The sequence below is a fragment of the Embiotoca jacksoni genome, unplaced genomic scaffold (assembly GCF_022577435.1).
Source record: "Embiotoca jacksoni isolate LCO1_2020_lvr unplaced genomic scaffold, fEmbJac1.0.p SCAF_7, whole genome shotgun sequence".
In the NCBI taxonomy this organism is placed as follows: Eukaryota; Metazoa; Chordata; class Actinopteri; family Embiotocidae; genus Embiotoca; species Embiotoca jacksoni.
Genome location: NW_027185425.1, coordinates 6,452,342 through 6,474,766, shown reverse-complemented (window position 1 = coordinate 6,474,766; position 22,425 = coordinate 6,452,342). Strand labels below are relative to the sequence as shown.

Below are 22,425 nucleotides of genomic sequence, written 5' to 3'. Positions count from 1 at the left end.
GCAGTAAAGATGCACTTCAATCATGGCAAGCTGACCAGACATCTCGAAGATAGTAAAAAAAAAGAAAAAAAGAAAAAGGGGGACATGACTGATGTGTGCTTTTTTCCTGCACTCTTTCTGTCCTTCAACGCACCCTACATTTGGCTCAAACCTGAAAGCAGCCCCTCAAAGTGAGAGAAGAAACAATCTGACCTGAAGAGAGAAGAAAAACAGACTTGTTTTGGTAAAGCAGTGTTTTGGCTCCTTTTGGGGGATGTTTCCGCGTCTGATGAGACGCACGCACAACTGAGCCAGTTCAAAGATCTGAAAAATATTTTCTGCAGCTCATCTGGCAACAACAATGCACATGAAGAGATTTTAACTGAGTGGAAGAAGTAATGATTTAGGGCAACATTTTATTTTTTACAAATTTGTTGTATTTTTTTGTTGACCCATCCTGTCGTTTGCAGTCAGAAAGCGTTTTTTAATTTTATGTTTTTAATGTAAGACAGTGAGTTCGGTTCTTTGTTTTAATATCTAACCACATATTGATTTTCTGTTTTAAAACACCACGACAGAAAACTGACCATTCTGACAACAGTGCTAGATAACTGGATAACCTTTCCAATTTGCTATTGCTTTCTCTAGCATGCATGCAGACTGCTTACTGCTATTTATGCTGTTTTGGTTCCCTAACTCTCTACAATGGAGATGGCAAGTGCAAAGTCTCTTCAGGACCCATACCCACAAACACCAGCTCGACCTCGAGGGTTGATACCAGAGGAGGTGCTTTGCTTATAATTAGAAAACAGTCCAGGGATAAAAAGTGAAGTAGCTTACATATAAATAACTCCGTGTTCATGCATTTGAATTACCATGAAGCTCTCCTCCTGCTCCAGCCACCGCTGGTCGTCCTCCATCTGTTGCTGCTGCATCATTAACCTCTCCTCCATCATCGCCTGGCCGACACATCCACCGTCCTGCAGAAAACACAAGTGGTTAAATGGGAATTTTTGCTCTCATAAATTGCTTTTCTTCACTTCAAGATGTTAAAAAGTTGAGGTGTCTCGTATGATTGCTCAAACTGTGCCATGACGATGGACCATGTCAAATACATGGGCTACTAGATATATTTGAAGGGATAAATTTGAATTTATGTAATTTCAGTAGGTTTCCCTGTTGTGTGTGTGTGTGTGTGTGTGTGTGTGTGTGTGTGTGTGTGTGTACGCGTGTGCACCTCCATGTTCGGGCTCCACAGTGCAGTATGTTCAGGTCTGTGCTGATTCCAGGAATCAGCAGGAGGGTAGCTGCCTCCAACTCCTCCTGCACCCCCATGGGCTGATGGCTAGAGGTGAACAGATGGAGAGAAATACAGGAACAGCCAGAGAGGACAATACAAATGATTAATGATGGAGGAATGAACACAGAGTGCAAAGTCCTCATTCTTTTCCATACTTGCTTTTTCTTGGCATTTGTATGGCATAGCACAAAACCAGGGACAGGGAAATCTGAGGGCTGAAACGATCCATAGAAAGCAATACGCTGATATAATAAGAAAAACAAAAAAATATATAACATGCAAATAAAGGAGGAATAACAAATGTTGACTTTCTTCGCTATTTCTTATGGCTGTTCGCTAAAGTTTATCGAGTTTATCATATAGAACACACACGGAAAGCGCTGCCTGATAAAATAATCACAGTGAGTAATAAAGGAGTAATTGTGAAATAAAGCTGCTGATCCCAATAAATAAATCATGGATAATAACAAACCATGATATGAAGATGACGGCACCCGCCCTCACAGAATTCAAGAAGCCTTTTTAGGGCACTTTTCTCAGCCTGGTGTGTGATACATACCAAAATACATACATGTTATTCTAACCTATGATATGATCAAGATGGACTTGAGTAGCAGTTTGAATTACTCACTCCTTATAAGGACGGGAGAGAGAGCAGCTTACTGCCATAAGAGCTGGAGAGTGGCTTTGATTTGTGTGTGTTTGTGTGTGTGTGTGTGTGTGTGTGTGTGTGTGTGTGTGTGTGTGTGTGTGTGTGTGTGTGTGTGTGTGTGTGTGTGTGTGTGTGCGTGTGTGCGTGTGTGGCTTTTAGCACTACAGGAAATGCCTGCTGTCTGCTCGGTTTATGAGGAGAGGAATAACTGCGCTGGAAGTCTCTCTCGTTTTCTCTGCCTTCACATTTCTCTTTCTGACTTTGACACATGTCTGTCTGACAATCTGTCCTCTGAGTTAATCCAGACTAAACACTGACTTTATTGGGTTGATGGTTATGACCCGGGACTTTCAGAGACAGACATCCTTTTGATACGTCAAAGGATGATTTATACAAGGTGACTTTTCCAGTGTATAATTTATGGATTCATTTAGAAACTTGTTCCAGACAAGTCCTTACATGATTTTAGGAAAACAAGAGAACTGTACAGTATTTCAGCTCGACAGTCTTTTTTTCATGCAAACTTTCCCAATTTCTTGAAACTGACAAAATTTCTATCCATCTGAAAAGCCAGATAACCAAATAGCCCAACACTGGTTATCTCAGGATCTTTCCTGAACAAGTACAAGCAGTGGTTTCTTTATTAAAAGATGCTGTTAGGTTACACCATGTTTGATCATAAAGTTGAATATAAGTGCCACCTGAATTCCTCCATCTTTTTCTGTACCACTGCGGAGTGCAGCTGTTACAGCCTGAAACCTCTGAGAGTCAGAGGAAAACACTGCTGCTGCCATGGTGAATGAGAACGAACAGAGGAGCCCAGTTTCCTCATTGCTAAAGATGTGTGTGTGTGTGTGGGGGGGGGTGTGTGTGTGTGTGTGTGTGTGTGTGTGTGTGTGTGTGTGTGTGGTGGCTTACCGGGAAGTGGTTGTGTTGGGGGCTGGAGAAGAAGCCTTCACTGGAGCGAGGACTGGGGTAACCGGGTCTACTAGGCTAGAAAAAGAGAGATAACCATTTGTGTGTGTTAATCAGCCGTGCCAAACATTTGTACTGAAATACAAAAACAGCGAGGAAACAGAGAGAGGAAAAACCCCGATCAAGCATCAACAATGTTTGATTCTCACTTTTGGCGGTGCTTCATCAGAACCACCAGAGTCCCAGGAAACTGTGACTTGTCGCCTCATCTCCATTCGAAGTCTCTCCTCTTGTTGAAGCTTTTCTTCCTCCAGAATGGTGCTACAGAAATCAGAACAGTGGCAGACAGAACATTTTATTTATTTTAGTAGGTGGGATACTTGACAGGTGGACAGATTGAAACTAAAATCCCTTCTAATTTTTCATGTATTTCAGCACACAAAAAACAGAAATCAAACATGTCTCTTGGGGACATGTGAAGTAAACTGTCCATTAATCTTTATGATTGGAAGAAATTTAATTCACTGGAAAAACCCTTTTGGCATAGATTGCAATTTATGATAATGACACCAAAACATCACGGGTGGGGCTGGAAAATAGGGATTTAAGAATTTGAACAGTAATCAGAAAACTCTTTTTGTGAATAACAAGCTGAAACACAACACTTTGAGCCACCTTAATCCATATCATCTTTTAATCTCTATTGAGATCGTAGTAGATTTGCAGTATTGATATTTACTTGATATACTGATGAGGAAAAATATTACACACGGCAACTTTAAAGGCAAAAACACCACAATGTGAAATACAGAGGTCGTTACAAATACTGGATGTTGCACTATTCACGATATGATAATAATAGTAAAATGGCATTTAGCAAAATAGATATTCAAACCCCCTTTTTTTTTTTTTTCACCTGAGTTGTGTTTTGAGTTCGGTGAACCGCGGTCTCTTGCTGGGGTCGTACGACCAACACTTGGTCATCAAACTGTAGAGTGTGGGCGGACACTGAGGAGGCATAGCCAGCCGCTCGCCGTTCTCTATCCTGCCAATCACATCATTGTTCTTCACCCCCTGGAAGGGCTTGATGCCGTACATCAAGATCTCCCACATACACACACCTACAGACAAAGACAAACACAGGCAGAGATGTTTACGAAAGAAGGTGAGAGAAATGTCACCTCCAATAATAGATAATATCGACATAAAGTACAAACAGACACACTTGAATGAGATGGGAGCAGAAAGAAATGCGACACTAGAGAAACATTTCTCAGTTGATGTACAAATCAAACGTCACCATAACTCACCAAACATCCAGACGTCACTGGCAGATGTGAATCTCCTGAAGTTGATGGATTCAGGAGCCATCCATTTAATAGGAAGTTTACCTTTAGAAGCTGAGACACACAAACATGGATCCATAAAAATCACCTGCAGAGTTCAGATTATCATCGAAGCACCAAATGTTTTGTTTTTTTTACATCTACATAAAATTCAAAACTCAGTTAATAGGCGACTGATGAGTTTAAACCAGAGGAAGGAATTTGATTTAAACATACAGAACAGGCTGAATAGGTGAGTGCTGTAGCCTGATGTCACCAGCAGATGGTGCTAAAGTACTGGCAGCTAGAAAAAACTGTGTTGGACATAAAACTGGAAACATTATTGGAACTGGGAATACCGACAGACCTCAGGTCAGCACTGCTCACTGTATTATTATCTATTAAAAGCAGAAGACTGCAGTAAAACAAACAAACTACTGTCTACTGCATTTAAGTGTACACATCATTCATAAAGACTGTCTCGGATACATTTAAAATATGACTGAATCAATATCATCATAAAGCTGTGTGTGAAGGTGTCTCATTACCTTTGTAGTAAGAGCTGTCCTCCATGTATCGTGACAGACCAAAGTCTCCGAGCATCACACAGTCGACTGAGGAGACCAACACATTGCGCGCTGCTATGTCCCTATAAAACAAAACAATGGCTGTGATTAGGCCTGAATCCTACTACATTAACACGTGTAACATGTGAATTTTTTTTTTTACACAGTAAATCAAAGAGCATGAGAGGTGTACTGTGAAACTCCATGGCTGTGTCAGAAAACCTTTCTCTGTTTGCTGCAAGGAGCATACACGACTCTCTCCAAGATTATATTTGAGTCTGGATTGCAAAAGCATCTTATAAAAAATGTTGTGACCCAATTACGAATTATTTCTTTTGCAACCTTCACCTTTTGATATATGTGAAAATTATAGTTATATAACACTGCACCTGTCTGTGATGATGCAAAATAATGATGATTCATAAGTGTCTCAAATCTTGGTTTACTGCTCACTACTAACTGCCTGTTAAAATTGAATTAAAGACAAAGTAAATGGGGGAGTAATTTAAGTGCAGAGTGTCACATAATATTGTCTTCCTTAGTCATTTTAGGATTACAAAATCTCTTGAAACTGCACTTGTTTATTAGTTAGACCTCCAGTATGAGCTGTGATAATGTTAATCATAATCTAAATTCAGTATGTCGTCAAATAATCAGATCCCACAGTTATTCCTCAGGCTGTCTGTCTATTTTTTTTTTCTCTCTGAGTGTGTGTGAGCTGTTTACCTGTGTACGAAGCGTTTGCTCTCCAGATAGGCCAGCGCTGTACTGAGCTGGTAGGCAAACAGAATGAGCGTGGCCAAGTCGAGACTGTACTTCCTCACCTGGAGGAACGACCGCAGCTGCAGACGGAGAACGACGGATAGAAACACGGGACGGTCATATCAGAGGCACGGTTTGACATACAGGATGGTACATGTTTTTATTTATCCCCTCACAACGACATGAAATGACACACTCTCACACACACACACACACACACACAGCCTCTGGTGTACCTCTCCAAGAGTACAGAGCTCCATGATGATCCACACTGGGTTCTCTGTGATCACTCCGATCAGCTTCACAATGTTAGGGTGGTCAAACTGACGCATGGTCACTGCAAGGAAAACACATACTCAGCATTTACAAACTGATTATCTATGAGGGGCAGCAGAGTTGACACACACACACACACACACACACACACACACACACACACACACACACACACACACACACACACACACACACATGGAGGTCTTACATGCTTCTTGTAGGAACTTCTCTCTGACACTGTCTGAGGTACAGTTCTTACAGGTCTTAATGGCGACAGGTAGAGGCGGTTTGTCCTGCACAACACAGAGTATCCAAGTCAGCCGATTATAGATGTTACAGCAGGAAGTTGGTTGAAATCACAAACAATCTTTTTGTCAAACATATGTCTACAGCGTTATTTAATGTATATACAAATCGTGTGCCTTTGCATGTGTGTATTTCTACATACTGGACTGTCGTAGACTCCTTGGTGCACGTCGCCAAACTGACCCTCTCCAATGCAGCGGCCTAACTCTATCCTGTCCCTCTGGATCTCATAGTCCCGCGCTGAGAGGGAGGACAAGAAAAGAGCAGACCAAACAAGTGGGAAAAGTAAGATAGGGTAAAGTTACCTGCTTTTTTTCATTTACTGGAAAGGTCCTATTACAGTTGACATGCTTCTCTTAGACCACATGGATGGGACTTGGCAGGACAAAAATATATTGGGATGGGGTCGAGTCATTGTTATTAATCACAGAAAAGCTTTTAACAAAATTTGAAATGATTTCTAACTTTCTGGCATTTAAGTTATCGTCCTTTAAAGGTAAACTTCATCCCCTGGATCATTAACAATATACACCAAAGTGTGTAGATTCAATGTCACCATCATGTAACTAGACCAACGTGTACTTGACATGCACTCTGCAACACAGACTTACACACACACACACACACACCGACATACAGTAAATCCATTTAACAGACAAATATAAAGTTCAAAACATGCACTCATTGCTGTCTCTTGTACCAACGCAGTGAAAAGGAGGCTGCAGGGAAACATGTACACAAGTAGTTCTGATAAAGATGATTGAAGGAGATAACCTGGAGGGCTTGGTGCAAGTAAACATCTTGAGCCCATTTCTAAACCACTGTGCCTGCATGTAGGTCTTACCAATGACACTTTCAAAAGAGCTGAATTGATGCACTGAATCTGCGCTGTATTCAACATCCTCTGAGTCTGCAGGAACCGTTTTATACTCAGTGAGTGTATCCAAAAGAATTTGAAAGAGACCGACAACCACATGCTTTGACATTTTAACTTTTGGCATTTATGTGCTATCAACATTTCTGCCTTGTTAAAAAGGTCAGGAAACATTTCTGCAAAGGTGTATTAATGTCAGCTGCCAGCCAGCGGCAGTAAAAATGGACTGAAAACTGAGTTCAAGAGGTTTATACAGGAAGTTGACTATCAGGAATTTATCCTGTAAAAGTTTAATCATCTTCTAAGCTCTGCACTTTTGACTCAACCGACATTTTCACGGATACCCGACCCAACCAAAACACATTCCATCACAAAGATTTACTGCAATTAATCCATACAGCAATTCACTTTTAATAATTGCTTCAAACATAAAATAACCCACAGTGATTGGAAACAACCAGGACCATGAATCAAAAGACAGAATAAAGATATCAGCAGCATGGTGCAACGAGAACAGAGCCAATAAATAACACAAATGCTGCGAGCTTGTTTGTCTCCAGAGGTCTGCAGAGACTTTGTGCTCCAAAAATTCTGAATAATTTAGATCTTGTTCAGACTTCCTGACCAAATCAGTTTTTTGTCATATCCAGATTGGAACCAGATCGATTTTTCAAAGTGTGGACGGCAAAAGACCACATGAAATGCGATTATAGCAAATCAGATCTAAAGCACATTTTCAGGTGGTTTAAAATGCGATTCCAATCACATGTCTACAGATGCGTCTCAACCTGGAACACTCTGCTGGCTCACGTTGGATTTCTTGCGTCACTCGCAATGTGACACGCGTTGACGACGACAGTCCATGGACAGACGACAAAATGAAGTGTAGCCACGCGTACATCGTTACCACAGCAACCCTTGCAGATAAGGTTGGTGATGTCTGGACACACCAAATTCACTCACTTGCAAATAACAGTGTGGACAGTCTGTACTAAAGATCTGATTTGAGAAAGAAATCTGATTTGCCCGCAGTCTTAACAAAACCTTATTTATGAAGCAGCATCTTGCTTTGTTTATAGATCCGCTCTCCCTCTCAGACCCGGCACCTGAACTCATCTAGATGAACTGCAGTCTACAAAAACACCAACTGCCACAAGTCAAAAACAAACATATCTTTGTATCTTTCTTTGCCAGGTACTAATGGTGAAGAAAAACTTCCGAAGGTGATTTCCAACCACTCTAAAATGGGATTATTAAGTAACTACATCCCACCTTTAGACTTTAATGGGGGATGTCAATAAGGAAAAACACCTGCTCCTGTACTCAAATATATAAACACGACGTAGAAGGATGTAGAAAGAGCCTGGCAAAGAAAAATACTGAGAACAACTCGAGGCATGTGACTGGGACAGAATGAGAGACAGGGAGTTTTACCTTCAACTATTCCATAGCTCACTGTGTTGGCGATGGGAGAAAGAGGAAGAAAGAGAGATGAAGAGAGGGGAAGAGCCAGACAGCTGCTTTAAGATTGAAAATAGCCCAGACAACAACAACAACAGCACACACACACACACACACACACACACACACACACATACACACACACACACACACACACACACACACACACACATACACACATACGTATAATGACAGCAATAATTGACCCACTTCACTCTTTACCTGATGTTTAGTTCATAAAAAACTGTTCTGATACTGGCCCAAAAATGACAAAAAAACAGTCGGCTTGCTTTACAGCTATTACTATTCGACAGCTTCAGTTTATACATATATCAGACAGTTTGACATGAACACGCACACAGACTCAGGCACAGAGTAGGAAAATATGTCAGAAGTCTGCTGAAAGTCGGATTTTAGGAAGTTCACAAAGAAAGACACCCCCCCCCCCCCCCCCCCCCCAAAAAAAAAAAAAGGAGAGGTACACAGAAATGAAGGCAAGCAAACACACCAAGACAAAGAACGATAGAAAAAGACTGCGGGAGGAAAAGGAGAACACGCACCATTTTCAAAGTTGGCCCGGCAATCAAATACACAAGTACTTTGTACTGGCCAAAACATCCACATTAAAAGTATTGGAACAGAGGGCTAAAGCCAGCATTACTTACAGGACTACTGCCAAATGTACCAGCGCATTCAAGGTTTTTGAGGAACATATGAATGAATCTGACAGATGTACATGCATCTACATTGACCACACATATACAGTATGAGTTGTAGCTTCCAGCCAGAGCCTCTACTGTTTATAGAAGACGAAGAAACCGGCCTGAATTTGATATCTGCTGCCGAACCAAATGTGGTTCAATGCAACTGCTCTGGTTCGTTGTGCGAGTGTGCTTCTTGGAACTGATTCACACCGCACTCAGATTATTAGGTAGCAGGAAGAAAATACCATTCGTTTGAGAAGGTTAGCATTTTGATAGAGGTTTAAACAGCGAAGAAGTTACTTTACAGTTGTCTTGACGATTTCTTTAGTACAAATGTAGCTGGCAAGGCGTCAGGCCAAAGGAGAAGACTGAATGAGTGACTTACTGGAGGGCATGGTGTATGTGTCCTCTTCATCAACTATCTCTGCATAGTCATCAGTCTCTGTAACATTAGACACAAAAGCAAGAGTTCACACACACATGTAACACAAACAGCATGACACACATGTACATGATTTCTTTACCGTGTGTCCACTATGACACGAAGGTTCCCTGATACACATTCAAACAGACAAAAAAAAACGAAACTACACCAAACTTAAAAAGAAAGCATTGAAGCAAACTTTCAACAACTCCTGTGCAAACCAACACCGATGTAGCTCCTCGCTCTCCCTCTCTCTCTCTGCCGCTCTCTCCCTCATATGCACAAACACTTGGCGGAGAACGTCAGCTGAGCATGTGTTGTGTGTGTGTGTGTGTGTGTGTGTGTGTGTGTGTGTGTGTGTGTGTGTGTGTGTGTGTGTGTGTGTGTGTGTGTGTGTGAGAGAGAGAGAGAGGAGTGAGTGTGTGTGTGTGTGTGTGTGTGTGTGTGTGTGTGTGTGTGTGTGTGTGTGTGTGTGTGTGTGTGTGTGAGAGTGAGAGTGAGAGAGAGCGAGGGAGAGCAGCTGGATTGCAGGGAGTTACTGCGGTGGAGGAGGAGGAGGAGGAGTGGAAGGAAAGTAAAAGAGGAGACAAAGACCGAAAGGGGAGGCAGATAGAGAAGGAAAGATAGAACAGGAAAGAGAAACCAGTTGAAAAACAGAGCAGAGCAGAGAAGAGAGACAAACACTGGGTCTGACTGTTGTGTTAGCAGATGGTAGCGTTTAGGTTCAACTCTGTGCAGAATCTGACAGATAGGCAGTGAGAGAACGAGAGAGAGAGAGAGAGAGAGAGAGAGAGAGAGAGAGAGAGAGAGAGAGAGAGAAAGGGGAGAGAGAATGAGAGAGAAAGAAAGAGAGAGAGGGTGGGTGGGGGGGGGGGGGGCACAAAAGAGAGCCAACAGGAAAAAAGAGAGGGAAAGATGGACTTAGTGTATCCTCACCAGATGGTGGTGTTTAAAATAAAATCAGTGTGCAGACTCAGCTGTTGGAAACAAGAGTCAAACATCTGCTGTCCTGAACGTTCCCCTCGCAGCTCTGCTCGGGATTTATCAGGCTCTCTGGGAAACGTGTCCCTAAATTTATCAGAAATCCTCTTCTGAAGCCTGTGGCTGATTTTCTAAACGCCTCTAAAGTCTGACATGTCGAGTAACCACTGGCTAGCCGTTTAGTCATTTAAATAAGGCAGGCTGACTCGTACACTGGACGGTTGTTAGTTTAAATTATACTGACAACTGGAATAGTTGGACATTTTGGGAAATATGTTTATTTGCTTTCTTGCTGACAGTTAGATCAGAAGATGGCAGAAGCTCCAGCGAGGAAGCCAGTTAGCTTAGCTAAGTATAAACACTGGAAACAAAGAGAAACAGCGGCTCTGACTCTGTCTGAAGATTAAACAAAATCTGCCTACCAGCTCCTCTAATGTTTCTCTCTACGGCTAAACCAGTTTAGGCCATCTCTTATGTTTCATCTCTGCTCTATGGACAGAGTTAAGCTAGCTGTTTCCCCCTGTATCCCATTATTTTTTTACTTTACTTCTATAATAGCCCCTAAAAGAGGTTGGAAAAAGTTACACTTTTAATCAAACAGGCATGAGTTTTACTAAACCATTGCTATGCACGATTTATGTTTCTCATGAGAGGAAAGGAAAGCCTTTAATGCGTCTCTAAAAATATCTTCATATGAGCTACAATAAAAAGAAAAAAAAATAGTTCTGCTTAGTCTGTTGCTGCCGTGTAAATGTGTTTTATTGAGGAAACTGATCATAAACAACAAATCAGTAACTGTTTATTTGATAAAGCAAACTTTACCGAGACAAAAACTGTGATGAAGTTTTTGTTATTATCCAGCCAGGCTTATCACTGTTTCCATATGTGTGAAGAAGAAATACTGCCAGCGTTTATATAATTTCCAGCTTTTTCTAATTTCTTTGTTGCCACTAAAAATGTTCCTGACCTGTACAACGAGAAATATATTGAGGCAAGTTTGTTAGGTTTTGCTGGGAGGGCCATTGTTTGTATCACTGCATATTCAGTCCCATGTGGTTTGGGATATGTTCTGAAGAAATGACCATTTCTAAGTTGTACTGGTCTAACTCTGTCTATTTCTGCTTTCAGTGTGTGTGTGTGTGTGTGTGTGTGTGTGTGTGTGTGTGTGTGTGTGTGTGTGTGTGTGTGATATCTAGTGAACCCATTATAGCCAGGAATGCATCCGCTCCTGAATCCAGCAAACCTCTCCCTACTCCGCTCTGCCTCTGCACAAGTGTGTGCATGAATATGAGTGAGTACACGTGTGCATGATTTTGTGTGTGTGTGTGGCTGTGTGCATGTGTGTGTGAAGCCTGTGCATGAAGAGAGAGAGAGAGAGAGAGAGAGAGAGAGAGAGAGAGAGAGAGAGAGAGAAACGGGTGCAGAAGTTCTCTTAAAGAAAAATACCACTGAATTTAATTTTTTTTTTTTTTATCCTTCTTCTGATTTACAGCAGACATTGTTCAAATTTAGAGGTTATTTTGTGGTAATCCGCTTTCAAAATAATCATAAATAGACAAAGACACCAGCACACAAACATCGTAAAACACGTCACTAAAACAGTATGCTCTCTAGCTACTAAAAGCCTTGTTAAAGCTTATTTATGTCTCCAATAAACTCAATAGTCCTTGAATTCCAAATCATTCTGTATTATGTAAATCTCACTGCATTTACATAATAAAGCAGATATACATATGGCGCCATTGTTTAAGAAGTAGGAATGCATGCATAAACTTCCACCCACACACCAACACACACGCTCCCCCTTTCCCAGGAGGGTGCAGTGTGTTTGGTGGAGCCGGACGAGAAAGAAAGAACAACAGAGAGACTGATAAACAACAGCGTAACTTTACCATCCCCGCTAAGATCCTCTGCAGGGTCCGGGAGAGCATGCAGGAAACGGGACAGCAGAGGAGGAGGGAGGACGACAGATGGAGACAGCAACGAGGAGAGAGAGAGAGAGAGAGAGAGAGAGAGAGAGAGAGAGAGAGAGAGAGAGAGAGAGAGAGAGAGAGAGAGAAGAAAGCAGAAGGCAGAGCGGAGAAGAGAAGGAGAGAGAAGAGAGGTTAGAGCATGACAAGCCTCGAAACAACATGGGCGCTGTCACAGGATCCGCAGAGCCAAACACTCAGAGCAGTTAGTTAAGAACCAAAATCTTAAGGAAAAAGAAGCTTGGTTAAAGTTAACATTTTCCCATTAATGCTGTGCAGAGACATTAACGTGAAAACAATGAGCGCAAGAAAACATGACAAAATATGACGCTTCAGCGAAGTACGTTCTGTGTGAGAGTTGTATGGTTAGCAGACAGGGGGTGCGGCTGAGTTGAACAATGCGAGCATGCTGGGATGCTCAACACTCGATACACCTGATTGAGGTTTCTCACATATTCAGCCTGCCCATGTGTGGGAGGCTTAGAGCAGCGCAAAACCTGCAGGAGGAACTGATAGCAAAGTTTCAGTGGGGTTTCTATTGTTTTTGTTCATTTTTAACTCTTTTTAAAAAAAAAAAAAACATGAACACTAATGCTCTAATTTAACTCGAGTGATAAATTTTAGACTGAATATATATATCCACACTAAATAAACTATTGCTGCGAGCTCTACTGGCACACAGAAGTTCACCGAAAAAAACTGAAATGTCAAGTGAGCCTGCAGGTCACGTACGAAGCCTCCAGCAGGAAAAGTTTAGATGGTTGTTAAACTTTCAACAACAAAACAGCTGCCAACCAGATTCACAACTTTCTCTGAGCAGTCCTGCTAACTGCTGATAACAGCTGCCAACGCCACAGATAGAGACACGAGGTCACTCACTGACCCATTTAGGATGTCAATCAACGTTGTGTGTGCACAGAGAAGTCTGGTAGCAGCACAGAATAAAATGCTTACACTTGCTTGCTGTGATTGCTTACAAACAATCAAATAGAGCTACAGAACGACATTACCAAGCTGGTCGTGATCAGTTGCTTGAGGACACTTTAACAAGGCACATAACTTGGCGGTTGAACCTTGACGTTTTATTGGTGAAACGACCTCTATGACCACTTGGCTTCACTACCATGAGTTACGGTTTGCTGCTTTGTATTAACTGACACAAAACATAGAAAAATAATGACTCAAAATAACCTAAATGTGAGTCAGCAGCAAACCATGCTCCGAGAGAACCCTTTTAGTTCAGCAGCCTTTGTCAGTCAGTAGAACTGAATACTTGTGCTAATAAGTGGGAGGTAAAAAAACAAACTGGTAACTGATCAGTAAAAAACAAACAAATATTAATGCAATAAAAACAAACATAAGCCATCTCTGTGCTTCATAAGAGATACCTCTTTCTTTTTAGGGAACATATGGTTATATGCAGCAACACATAACTGGTTATTGTGGTTCAATTGTGTGAAGATGAGTCAAAGCAAACAGGCAGTAAGGACAAAGACAGTTTAGTAGAAAGGGGCATATTTTAAAATGACTCAGATTGTGATGCAGCGGATCAAAACCGAGTCAATATTTGGAGTCTAAACTCTTTCAGGACTAAATGAGTATTATAAATCAATCAAGGAACCTAAAACAAAACCTGAACAACCCACACATCAGTGCTGTGGTAGACTTCCTCTGTGGGTTTTCTACACACCCTCTGGGTGTCCTTTAAGTGAAGTAACTTATCCAGTAAGCATGATCATCAAATCAGGATTTATTTTTTTTTCACTGCCACATCACAATTTTGTGGATATGCTCCTTTACTAACTGTCCAATGAGAGCCGAGGATACCATTGGGCGGCGAATCTGAACAGAAGACAAAAGGGAGGAGGAAACGCCGCGCCTTGGTTGGCTTAGGAGGTGTCGACGTCACTAGATCTTCAGCCAATCAGAGGACCAGAGTGTGAGAGGGGGAAAAAACGAAGAGTGAATAGATGCGAGTGAGTGCAGAGGGAGATGTGACCAAAGACAAGCAAGGAGGAAGTAAACAAAAGAAAGCAAAAACGGAGAGGACGAGAGTGAGAAGAAAACGAGATGAAGTGGAAAAAAAATGAGTGACAGATGTTGTAGGAAATGGAAAGACCATTGTAGTTGAGGAAGCTATCAAGCTGTGCTTGTCTTCCTCCTTAACCAGTCCATTTGTGAGTCCGTGTGCAGGATTTTGTATCTTACCCGAGACAGAGATCGCTCGTACTCCACTCCTGACTGCTTCTAACTTTTTCTCATTATTAGACACTCTGGAGAAGAAGGAAAACAAAAGTGAAGACAGTAAATTGAGCAACAATTACACAGAAGTCACACAAAATGACCTAAATTAATGCCTCCTTCACATAGATAGCAGCAATTTTTAAAGTGAGATTTCATCAAAGGAATAAATAATAAAAACTAATCGTCAAGTGGTCATATACAATACAATACAGCTTTCTAAAATGGAAAAAAATAACTACAACCTGCTCTACCTGTCAATTAATCCTTACTATTTCTATCATGTGTGTCCCCTTTGCTGTGGTCTCCTTTTCTGTGTCAGCTAAACTCTACTATCATCTTTACATCATCGACCATGATAGGCAGAGAGCAGCAAAGAGGAGTGGGACACTGAGAGAAAGAGGAGGAGTCTACCAGAGTGTTTAAAAACCCCAAGTGGAAAATATTTGGCTCCTAAACTTATCTCCTTATTTGACCACAGACACAGAGAAAGAGAACGGGAAGAAAAGAGAGCAAACGAGAGAGGGGAGAGATTTGAGTTGAAATGACCTAAAGTAAGAAAAACTGTTGTTGTTTGAATTTAAACAGCTGACGGTGAAATGGGAAGACTCTGACGTCCAGGCTGCAATAGTTACACATAAACAAATACAAGGACGTACCAATGTTTCCCTTAAAATATTTCAAGGCCCGGGAGTTGTGAAACGCTCATTTTGGAGATTTTCCAGAGGAGGTTGACCCCATTTCATTTCAAAGCAGAGCTGCACTGAGGCTCCAAAGCACACATGATAGTGAGTTTAATGGCTTTTTGCCATTAAAGTTGCCATAGAAAATAAAATCATTGGCCTGGCAGCATTTGAACTGTTTACTTTTACAATTAAACAGAGTAAAATTGAGGTATCGGAAATTTCAGAGCTGTGTGACAAGACTGGGAATCCTACAAGTAATTCACCTCACACAGCTGACGTATCATCTTTGTGTATTGCAGTCAGATAATATGTGTACCTCTGGTAGCATGAATTCTAATGTAACAATAACAAAAATGTGATGGGTCCTTACTTTGGGATGGAAGGCAGCGCTCTCTCTCCCTCTAGAGGACAAAAACACACATCGTGATCCAAAAATTTAATAACAACTCATCAAACAAGTAAAATATGGCCGTAAGTACAAAGGATGCGATACATTATGAGAATTGGCACATTTAAAATACCAGTAGCATAAGTATCATTAAGGACTCATGCAGTAGTTGGATGTAACAGGACGAGTGCACAAGGAGTTACAAAAACAACACTACTGATAACTTATTTAAAATATATTCTTTGTTGCAATGTCTTCATAGCATTAATCCTTTTTTTAAGGACTCAATTGAATCTCTGCATTTTGTGCTTACACACTCACGTGCACGCTCACACGCACACACACACACACACACACACACACGCACGCACGCACACACGCACACACACACACACACACTCGCACACGCACATGCACACAGAGCAGTGGGCAGCCACACATTACATAACCCCCAAGTATACATGTCTTTGATGGTGGGAGGAAACTGGAGCACGTGGCTCCCCTAAAAACACACACCGGGAGAATGTGTAAACTCCACACAGAAAGAACCTGGGAGCATTTAGGTCACTCATTTGTCCCTGCCTACTGTTTTAAGTTCAATTTTAGTGTTTTAATGTGCGGTTGGAAAAAAAAAAAAAAAAAAAAAAAAAAGACTTGGGAAGTGACAGACAATATGATTCTTTAATTCTGTAACGGAATTGCTATAAAATTATTAATAAATACTATTTGTCTTCTGTGAATATTGTGATGCTATCCACATTTTTCCTGAAAAATTCCACTTTTGGCATGACTGTGGACGGAGGAGGGAACTGCACAGCTTCAAACTTTACCTTTTTGAAAACTGACAATGAAGGAGTGCGTTTCCATGGAGACGAGCCGACAGTAGCCGTCGATCAGGTCAGCTAAGTTTTCTGCCATGGTGAGCGATGCTGTTGTAACTGTGAGAGGCTGCACAAACATACACACACACACACAGCGGCAGGCCTGTTACAGAGAGCCATTATCTCAAAAGAAGCACAAAGCTGACACATAACAACCCGGTTATGGAGGTTTTATAGCGGCCTTTTACAACACAGTTCAACTCATCTCTCTCTTACATTGTACTCATTAGTGCACAAGTGTGTGTGTGTGTGAATCGAATACTTTATTTTTTTTAATCTTTTCCTCATACTGACAGAGCAGAATACAAAATACGATTGAAACCACATATAAATAAAATCAGGTGGCTAAAATGTCAAAGGTCACCTGATGACACTTGACAAATATTTCATAGTTTGCCAGACAGATGGATAGTGCGGATGTACCTCAGCAGCTCCGGCTACGTTCAGCAGTAGCATGCCTTTCCTGTCCTTTTCCTCCATAGCTGAGTACTGGATGGACTGGACTTGGTTAAAGTTAGCTAGATGGGTGGGCTGAGGACAGAGAGACACAGAATAATGTTAACTATACTGATCCGTTAAAGCTTCAAGGACAACACAATAATATTCGAGGAATAAAGGCAAAAAAATATGTCTGTACATATCAAGTAAAATTAAATAAAAAATGTACAACAATATACAAATAAAATTAATACAAAGTTGATTTCCATTTAAAGAGTAAATAAAAGGCAGGGTGAGAGCTGTGAGGAGACTAACGACAGCTTTTTCTATCAGTCCCTCCTTTGATCATGAATGACTGTAATATTTGATCTTAACTGTCGAGCCTGTTACGATATAAAGTGTATTATACTTATAGGCTGTTGTTTTACACTGTTTGCGGTAGAAACTCACTGTGGATCCCTTGTCAGTGAGGTAGCTGATCCCTTCCTCTGGCCCGATAGCTAACTCTACCTGGATCACCCAGCTGGACTGTTAGAGAGAAAGTACTAGTTAACAGAGGGAGAGAGTGAAAACTAAAGGGTGAGGTAGAAGAAAACTTTACAAAGCAAAATGAGAAGAAGGAAGGCGAAAGAAGAAGGCATCACATGCTGGATACATGCAGGACTTGATGTTACCAAAAGGGGTCAACCTAACACAGTTAACAGGAGCTCCCAGGGCACATCAGCACACTGAAGCTCAGCAGTAGAGTAAAGGAAAGAATGGAAGAAACCTACCCCAAGGGCACATTTGAAGCACTCCTTGTCGTAGCGGTAGATTGGTGCAAGTATCTCCAAGAACTTCAGGATGCACTGCTCGTCGTTGAGATTGGCTACCTGCTTAAACGTCTGCTGAATCAACTTCCGGAGAGTTTTAGCCTGGATAGAAGACAGAATTGGGAAGGAAAATAGATAAAATCAAATTACAATGAAAAAACAGACTTTCTAAAAATTCTATCTAGCTGACACTGCAGAAAATGTGAGAAGGAAGAGGAGGATGCATGATGGGAGGTGTGTATACTTCTGTACCAATGTGTTTGTTTGTGTGGGCGTAGAGTGACAGACACTAAAAGACATTGATTGACTAATAGTCCACTCTGGTTCCAATCAAATTGACCTCAGTCCCTCATTCAAAGGCCAGATCAATATCTTAACAAAGACACACTGACACTGTTAGTTACTCAATTAAACATCAAAGACTCTGCCTATTCATTTATATTTGCATGTTGCATCTCTATGTAAAACTCACAGATGTTCACAGTGAATTGTCACCACAGAGAAGACAGATGGCACAGAAAATCCCAGAATCTCGGAACATTATTCTGTCATTTACAATCCTCTATATATACTCTATCCCTCTAGACATAAAGATTGACAAAATATACACAACTATACAGCTCGGTATAGTCCAGCACACTCAGAGCATAGTTGGGAAATACACATTACAACAAGCACACATGCCATGTGGACAATCCCTGACTATAAATAGCACACCATACATAGATAAAGATAAAGATAAAGATTAGAGGAGATTTAGTTCAGTATGGGCAAGGCTTAAAAAAGCAGGCATGGATTTACAGTAAACTGGTACCGCGCATGAAGGTCCTTCAACACAATTTAAATTAGCAGTTTAACAACTACATTTATGACCAAGAAGATATCAGTGGCATTGATTTATTGACTGCAAATGTCACTTGGACACAAGCGACTGACTGATCTCAGGTGGACCACAGATCACCAGCAGATGTACAGTCATAATAGCTTCTTTTGTCTGTACCAAACATTTTTCATTTTAAGGGCAGAATAATTCCTATAATGATTTAAGTCTTAATATTTTTCTAACATTGTGTGACTTAGGCCACTATTTTTCATTAATTTGTAAATAAATGCAGTAAAACTGATACTTTACTGTAGCATCACAGAGCCCTGCTGCCAGCTGTCTACTTACTAAGCTTGAAGGAATCAAGAAACCTACAAATACACACACACACACACACACACACACACACACACACACACACACACACACACACACACACACACACACAAACACTTATATCTACAATGTCCCAGAGTGTGTATATGTCAAAAACAACAGATGTCATAATACATTTATGGTTACAGAATACAATGTGAGTCCATTTGTCCGTGTTCTTCATGCTCCAGATAGGATCACTATTTTAATTCCTAGAATTCCATCAGGAACACACACACACACACACACACACACACACACACACACACTCACACTCACAGATATTGTCAGTCCAAAGTGCCCACCCTTCCTGAGAGGAAGTACGGCAAGTGGCTATAGCCCTCCCTAACAACATGCTGACCGTTGCTATAGCAACAGTTTGACCAGTTATGACACTCTGCTGACCAGTCATAGCACTTTTAGTATAGTTTGATTTGTGTTTGTTTGTTTTGCAAATAAACAATCAATTCATTGATGCCAGCTGGGAGATGGCTTTATTGCGACTAAAATAATTTCTCAATAACTGATCAGAGTAATCGTAGGACACACAAACATAGCATAACCTTGCACATTTAGTGTCTGATTTGTCAGTATTATCATCTGGCAATGAATGACTAACATACATTACACATATGTAAAATGGCATTATATTTGCCATGGCTTCTTTTAGAAAACAACAAAAAAAGAAACCAAAAAGACCCACATTTCCAATACACAGCTGAGAAAAGTAATAATAAAATGTTCTTTCTTCCAAATGTTTCTTTAAATAAATGGTTGTTTCTTGATGACTATTATATTTCTATACAAAATGTATTGACTTCAATGCATTATCATGAAATCGTATTGGGCCAGTCTTTGCCTTAAGAAAGAGTGGCAGTATGTCAGTATGTAATTAATCTGACAAGGGAAATGAGCTTGTGGACTCAAGCTGTGGTTGCTTGATCCAACTTTGATCTCCAAAGCCACCAAAGGTCGGTTTTACTAAACCTGCTGCCCAGCCTGTCTACATGAATGAACAGACTCCGCTCTTTAAAGCAGCTAACATCAGTCACTGTTTACTACCACGGCCATCTGCTCGGGTGTGTGTGTGTGCGTGCGTGTGCGTGTGTGTGTGTGTGTGTGTGTGTGTGTGTGTGTGTGTGTGTGTGCGTGTGTGTGTTTTGTGTGTGTAAGTAGAGTCCATTGAGGGAGAATAATCCCATTAAATGACTACCATTCTCTTTCACCAGAGTGAGTGACAGAAACATAAATGACAGCTGTGCTCTCTATCTCACACACAAACACTGACACCAACGTGTGTGTGCCACAAAAAGAGCAGCAGAAACGTATCATTTGCAACTGCCTAAAAAATGATACCATACCATATGAGATAATGGATTACAGCAGCTACAATTCAAGCAGTCAATTAGTTTATCAAAAATAAATTAATGTGCATCTACAGTATTTATATAAATTATTAATCGTTTCAGTTAATTTCCCATCTGTTACTGCCAAATATTGGCTTGTTTCAGCTACTCTCAAGAGGGCATTTGCTTCTTTTCTTGTTATATATGACAGTCAATTAAATATCTTTTGGGTATTGGACTGTTGGTTGGTTGAAGATCATCCTTTTGGGATTCAGATCATTTCATAGGAATTTTTTTCTAACTGTTTTTCGACTAGATTAAAAAAGTAATCAATCATGCAAATAATAATAAAATATAGTTAATATAGTTGCAGCTGCAGGTCACAATTATTATAATTATTAATGAATCTGTCAAATATTTTCTCAACTAACCGATTGGTCCATGAAAGGCTGAAAAAGTGAAAGGTCTTCAAAAAAATAACCGATCTTAACGTATGGCGTACTCTTACAACTGAAAAGGTGTAAATAATGTTTTTGCTTAGAAAATCATTTGAAATATTGATAAAATATCAAATTAATTTCAGATTAATCTTCTGACAACTAAACATCCATTTCAGATGTATGATTTACAATTGTGATGTAAATACTGTAAGTAGTTCTCCTACTAATTGTGTGCTGCCTTTGCATTCATTTAGATGGTCATATATCCTGTATAGTTTAATGCAATAATCTGAATAAGATTTTCCTAATGTACAACATCAATTGAGGAATCTATATCCAGTCAGATGTGCAAATTGATGGATGTTTGATTGCACATGTACATCTCTTCATGGCTTATAAAAACAGGCCTCGTGGGAGTGAATGTTGTCATGTCTGCCAATGGAGAGGAGAGGAGAGGAGCAGCTGATGAGAGGGGAGTCAGTAGGAGTTGACAGATAGGGGGGCAGAAGGGGACGCATTTTGACACCTCCCCCTCCCTCCTCATTGTTGGAAGGAGAAAGTGGGTTTAAACATGACCTGAGGGTCGCACACACAACACAACATACATAAGCATGCACAAACACAGTCTCTCTCCCTCTGCAGAGCATCTGTCTGCCCGCCTGCTGACATCAAGACCTTTTCGGGTCACTGGGCCTTTCACACACACACACACACACACACACACACACACACACACACACACACACACACACACACACACACACACACACACACACACACACACACACACACCCCTGCCCAAACGTGTGCCGTAAATTTATCACTGACACAGACTCTGCTCATTATACAAACACACTCACATACGAACGTATAAAACCAAAATCAGCCCTCGTACAAATTTTCTATTCTATTAAGTTCGTCTCTTGAATTCTGTGATTAACACAGAAGATCTTCTAACTATATAAAACACGTTTTAGTTGAAACTTTTTATTATTGACTGATACTGCTTCAACTGAACAGTTGAGGTTGACCACATGTACATGGGATTTTCTGGCCATTTGAACTCTGCTGCACTTAATGCATCACTGGATAAAACTTAATCTCACCAATGAACATGGAAAACCAGAACTACAATACAGAAAATGCTCTGCTCACACATCCCTGTTAGTTCAGCAGGATCATCATTGAGCATCATACTCAGAGTTTTAGAAATTACTGTGTACAGTACATGGTGAATTGTACACAAGAAAGCATATGACACCTTATCATGAGTGAAACTTGCAGAAAAGGGATTCCTCACTGTTAAAAAGTACATTCATGAACACAAACTCAAAGTATGTGGGTAGGTTTTCTTTTTCTTTCTCCATTCATCTACACCTCACCTCCAGTTTACTGGCGTTTCGATTCGATCTTAGCGAGTCTCTGACTGTTTTGCACTTCATCTGCCAGGCCTGACAACACATCAAGTAACACATCATGAAATTTGGCTCAGAGGAACTT

General features: G+C 40.7%; 1 protein-coding gene across 9 annotated transcripts in view; it reads right to left on the bottom strand.

Moving 5' to 3' along the window:
- LOC138215111 (focal adhesion kinase 1-like) overlaps positions 1–22,425 on the bottom strand; it is a 61,249-nt gene that overhangs the window by 9,122 nt on the left and 29,702 nt on the right. For 4 of the 9 annotated variants that reach the window (XM_069177129.1, XM_069177130.1, XM_069177124.1 and 1 more), the window contains 21 exons: positions 17,903–18,043; positions 17,580–17,657; positions 17,115–17,222; positions 16,641–16,758; positions 15,793–15,823; positions 14,704–14,768; positions 14,323–14,409; positions 12,418–12,435; positions 9,506–9,562; positions 8,390–8,410; positions 6,224–6,321; positions 5,984–6,068; positions 5,736–5,836; positions 5,464–5,579; positions 4,720–4,820; positions 4,157–4,246; positions 3,763–3,967; positions 3,056–3,167; positions 2,850–2,924; positions 1,217–1,324; positions 855–959 (listed from right to left, as the gene is read on the bottom strand). In XM_069177129.1, coding sequence (XP_069033230.1) covers positions 855–959; positions 1,217–1,324; positions 2,850–2,924; positions 3,056–3,167; positions 3,763–3,967; positions 4,157–4,246; positions 4,720–4,820; positions 5,464–5,579; positions 5,736–5,836; positions 5,984–6,068; positions 6,224–6,321; positions 8,390–8,410; positions 9,506–9,562; positions 12,418–12,435; positions 14,323–14,409; positions 14,704–14,768; positions 15,793–15,823; positions 16,641–16,758; positions 17,115–17,222; positions 17,580–17,657; positions 17,903–18,043 — 1,920 coding nt within the window. The remainder of the gene's footprint in view (positions 1–854; positions 960–1,216; positions 1,325–2,849; positions 2,925–3,055; positions 3,168–3,762; positions 3,968–4,156; positions 4,247–4,719; positions 4,821–5,463; positions 5,580–5,735; positions 5,837–5,983; positions 6,069–6,223; positions 6,322–8,389; positions 8,411–9,505; positions 9,563–12,417; positions 12,436–14,322; positions 14,410–14,703; positions 14,769–15,792; positions 15,824–16,640; positions 16,759–17,114; positions 17,223–17,579; positions 17,658–17,902; positions 18,044–22,425) is intronic. The other 5 variants (XM_069177122.1, XM_069177125.1, XM_069177127.1 and 2 more) reach the window with 5 other exon arrangements.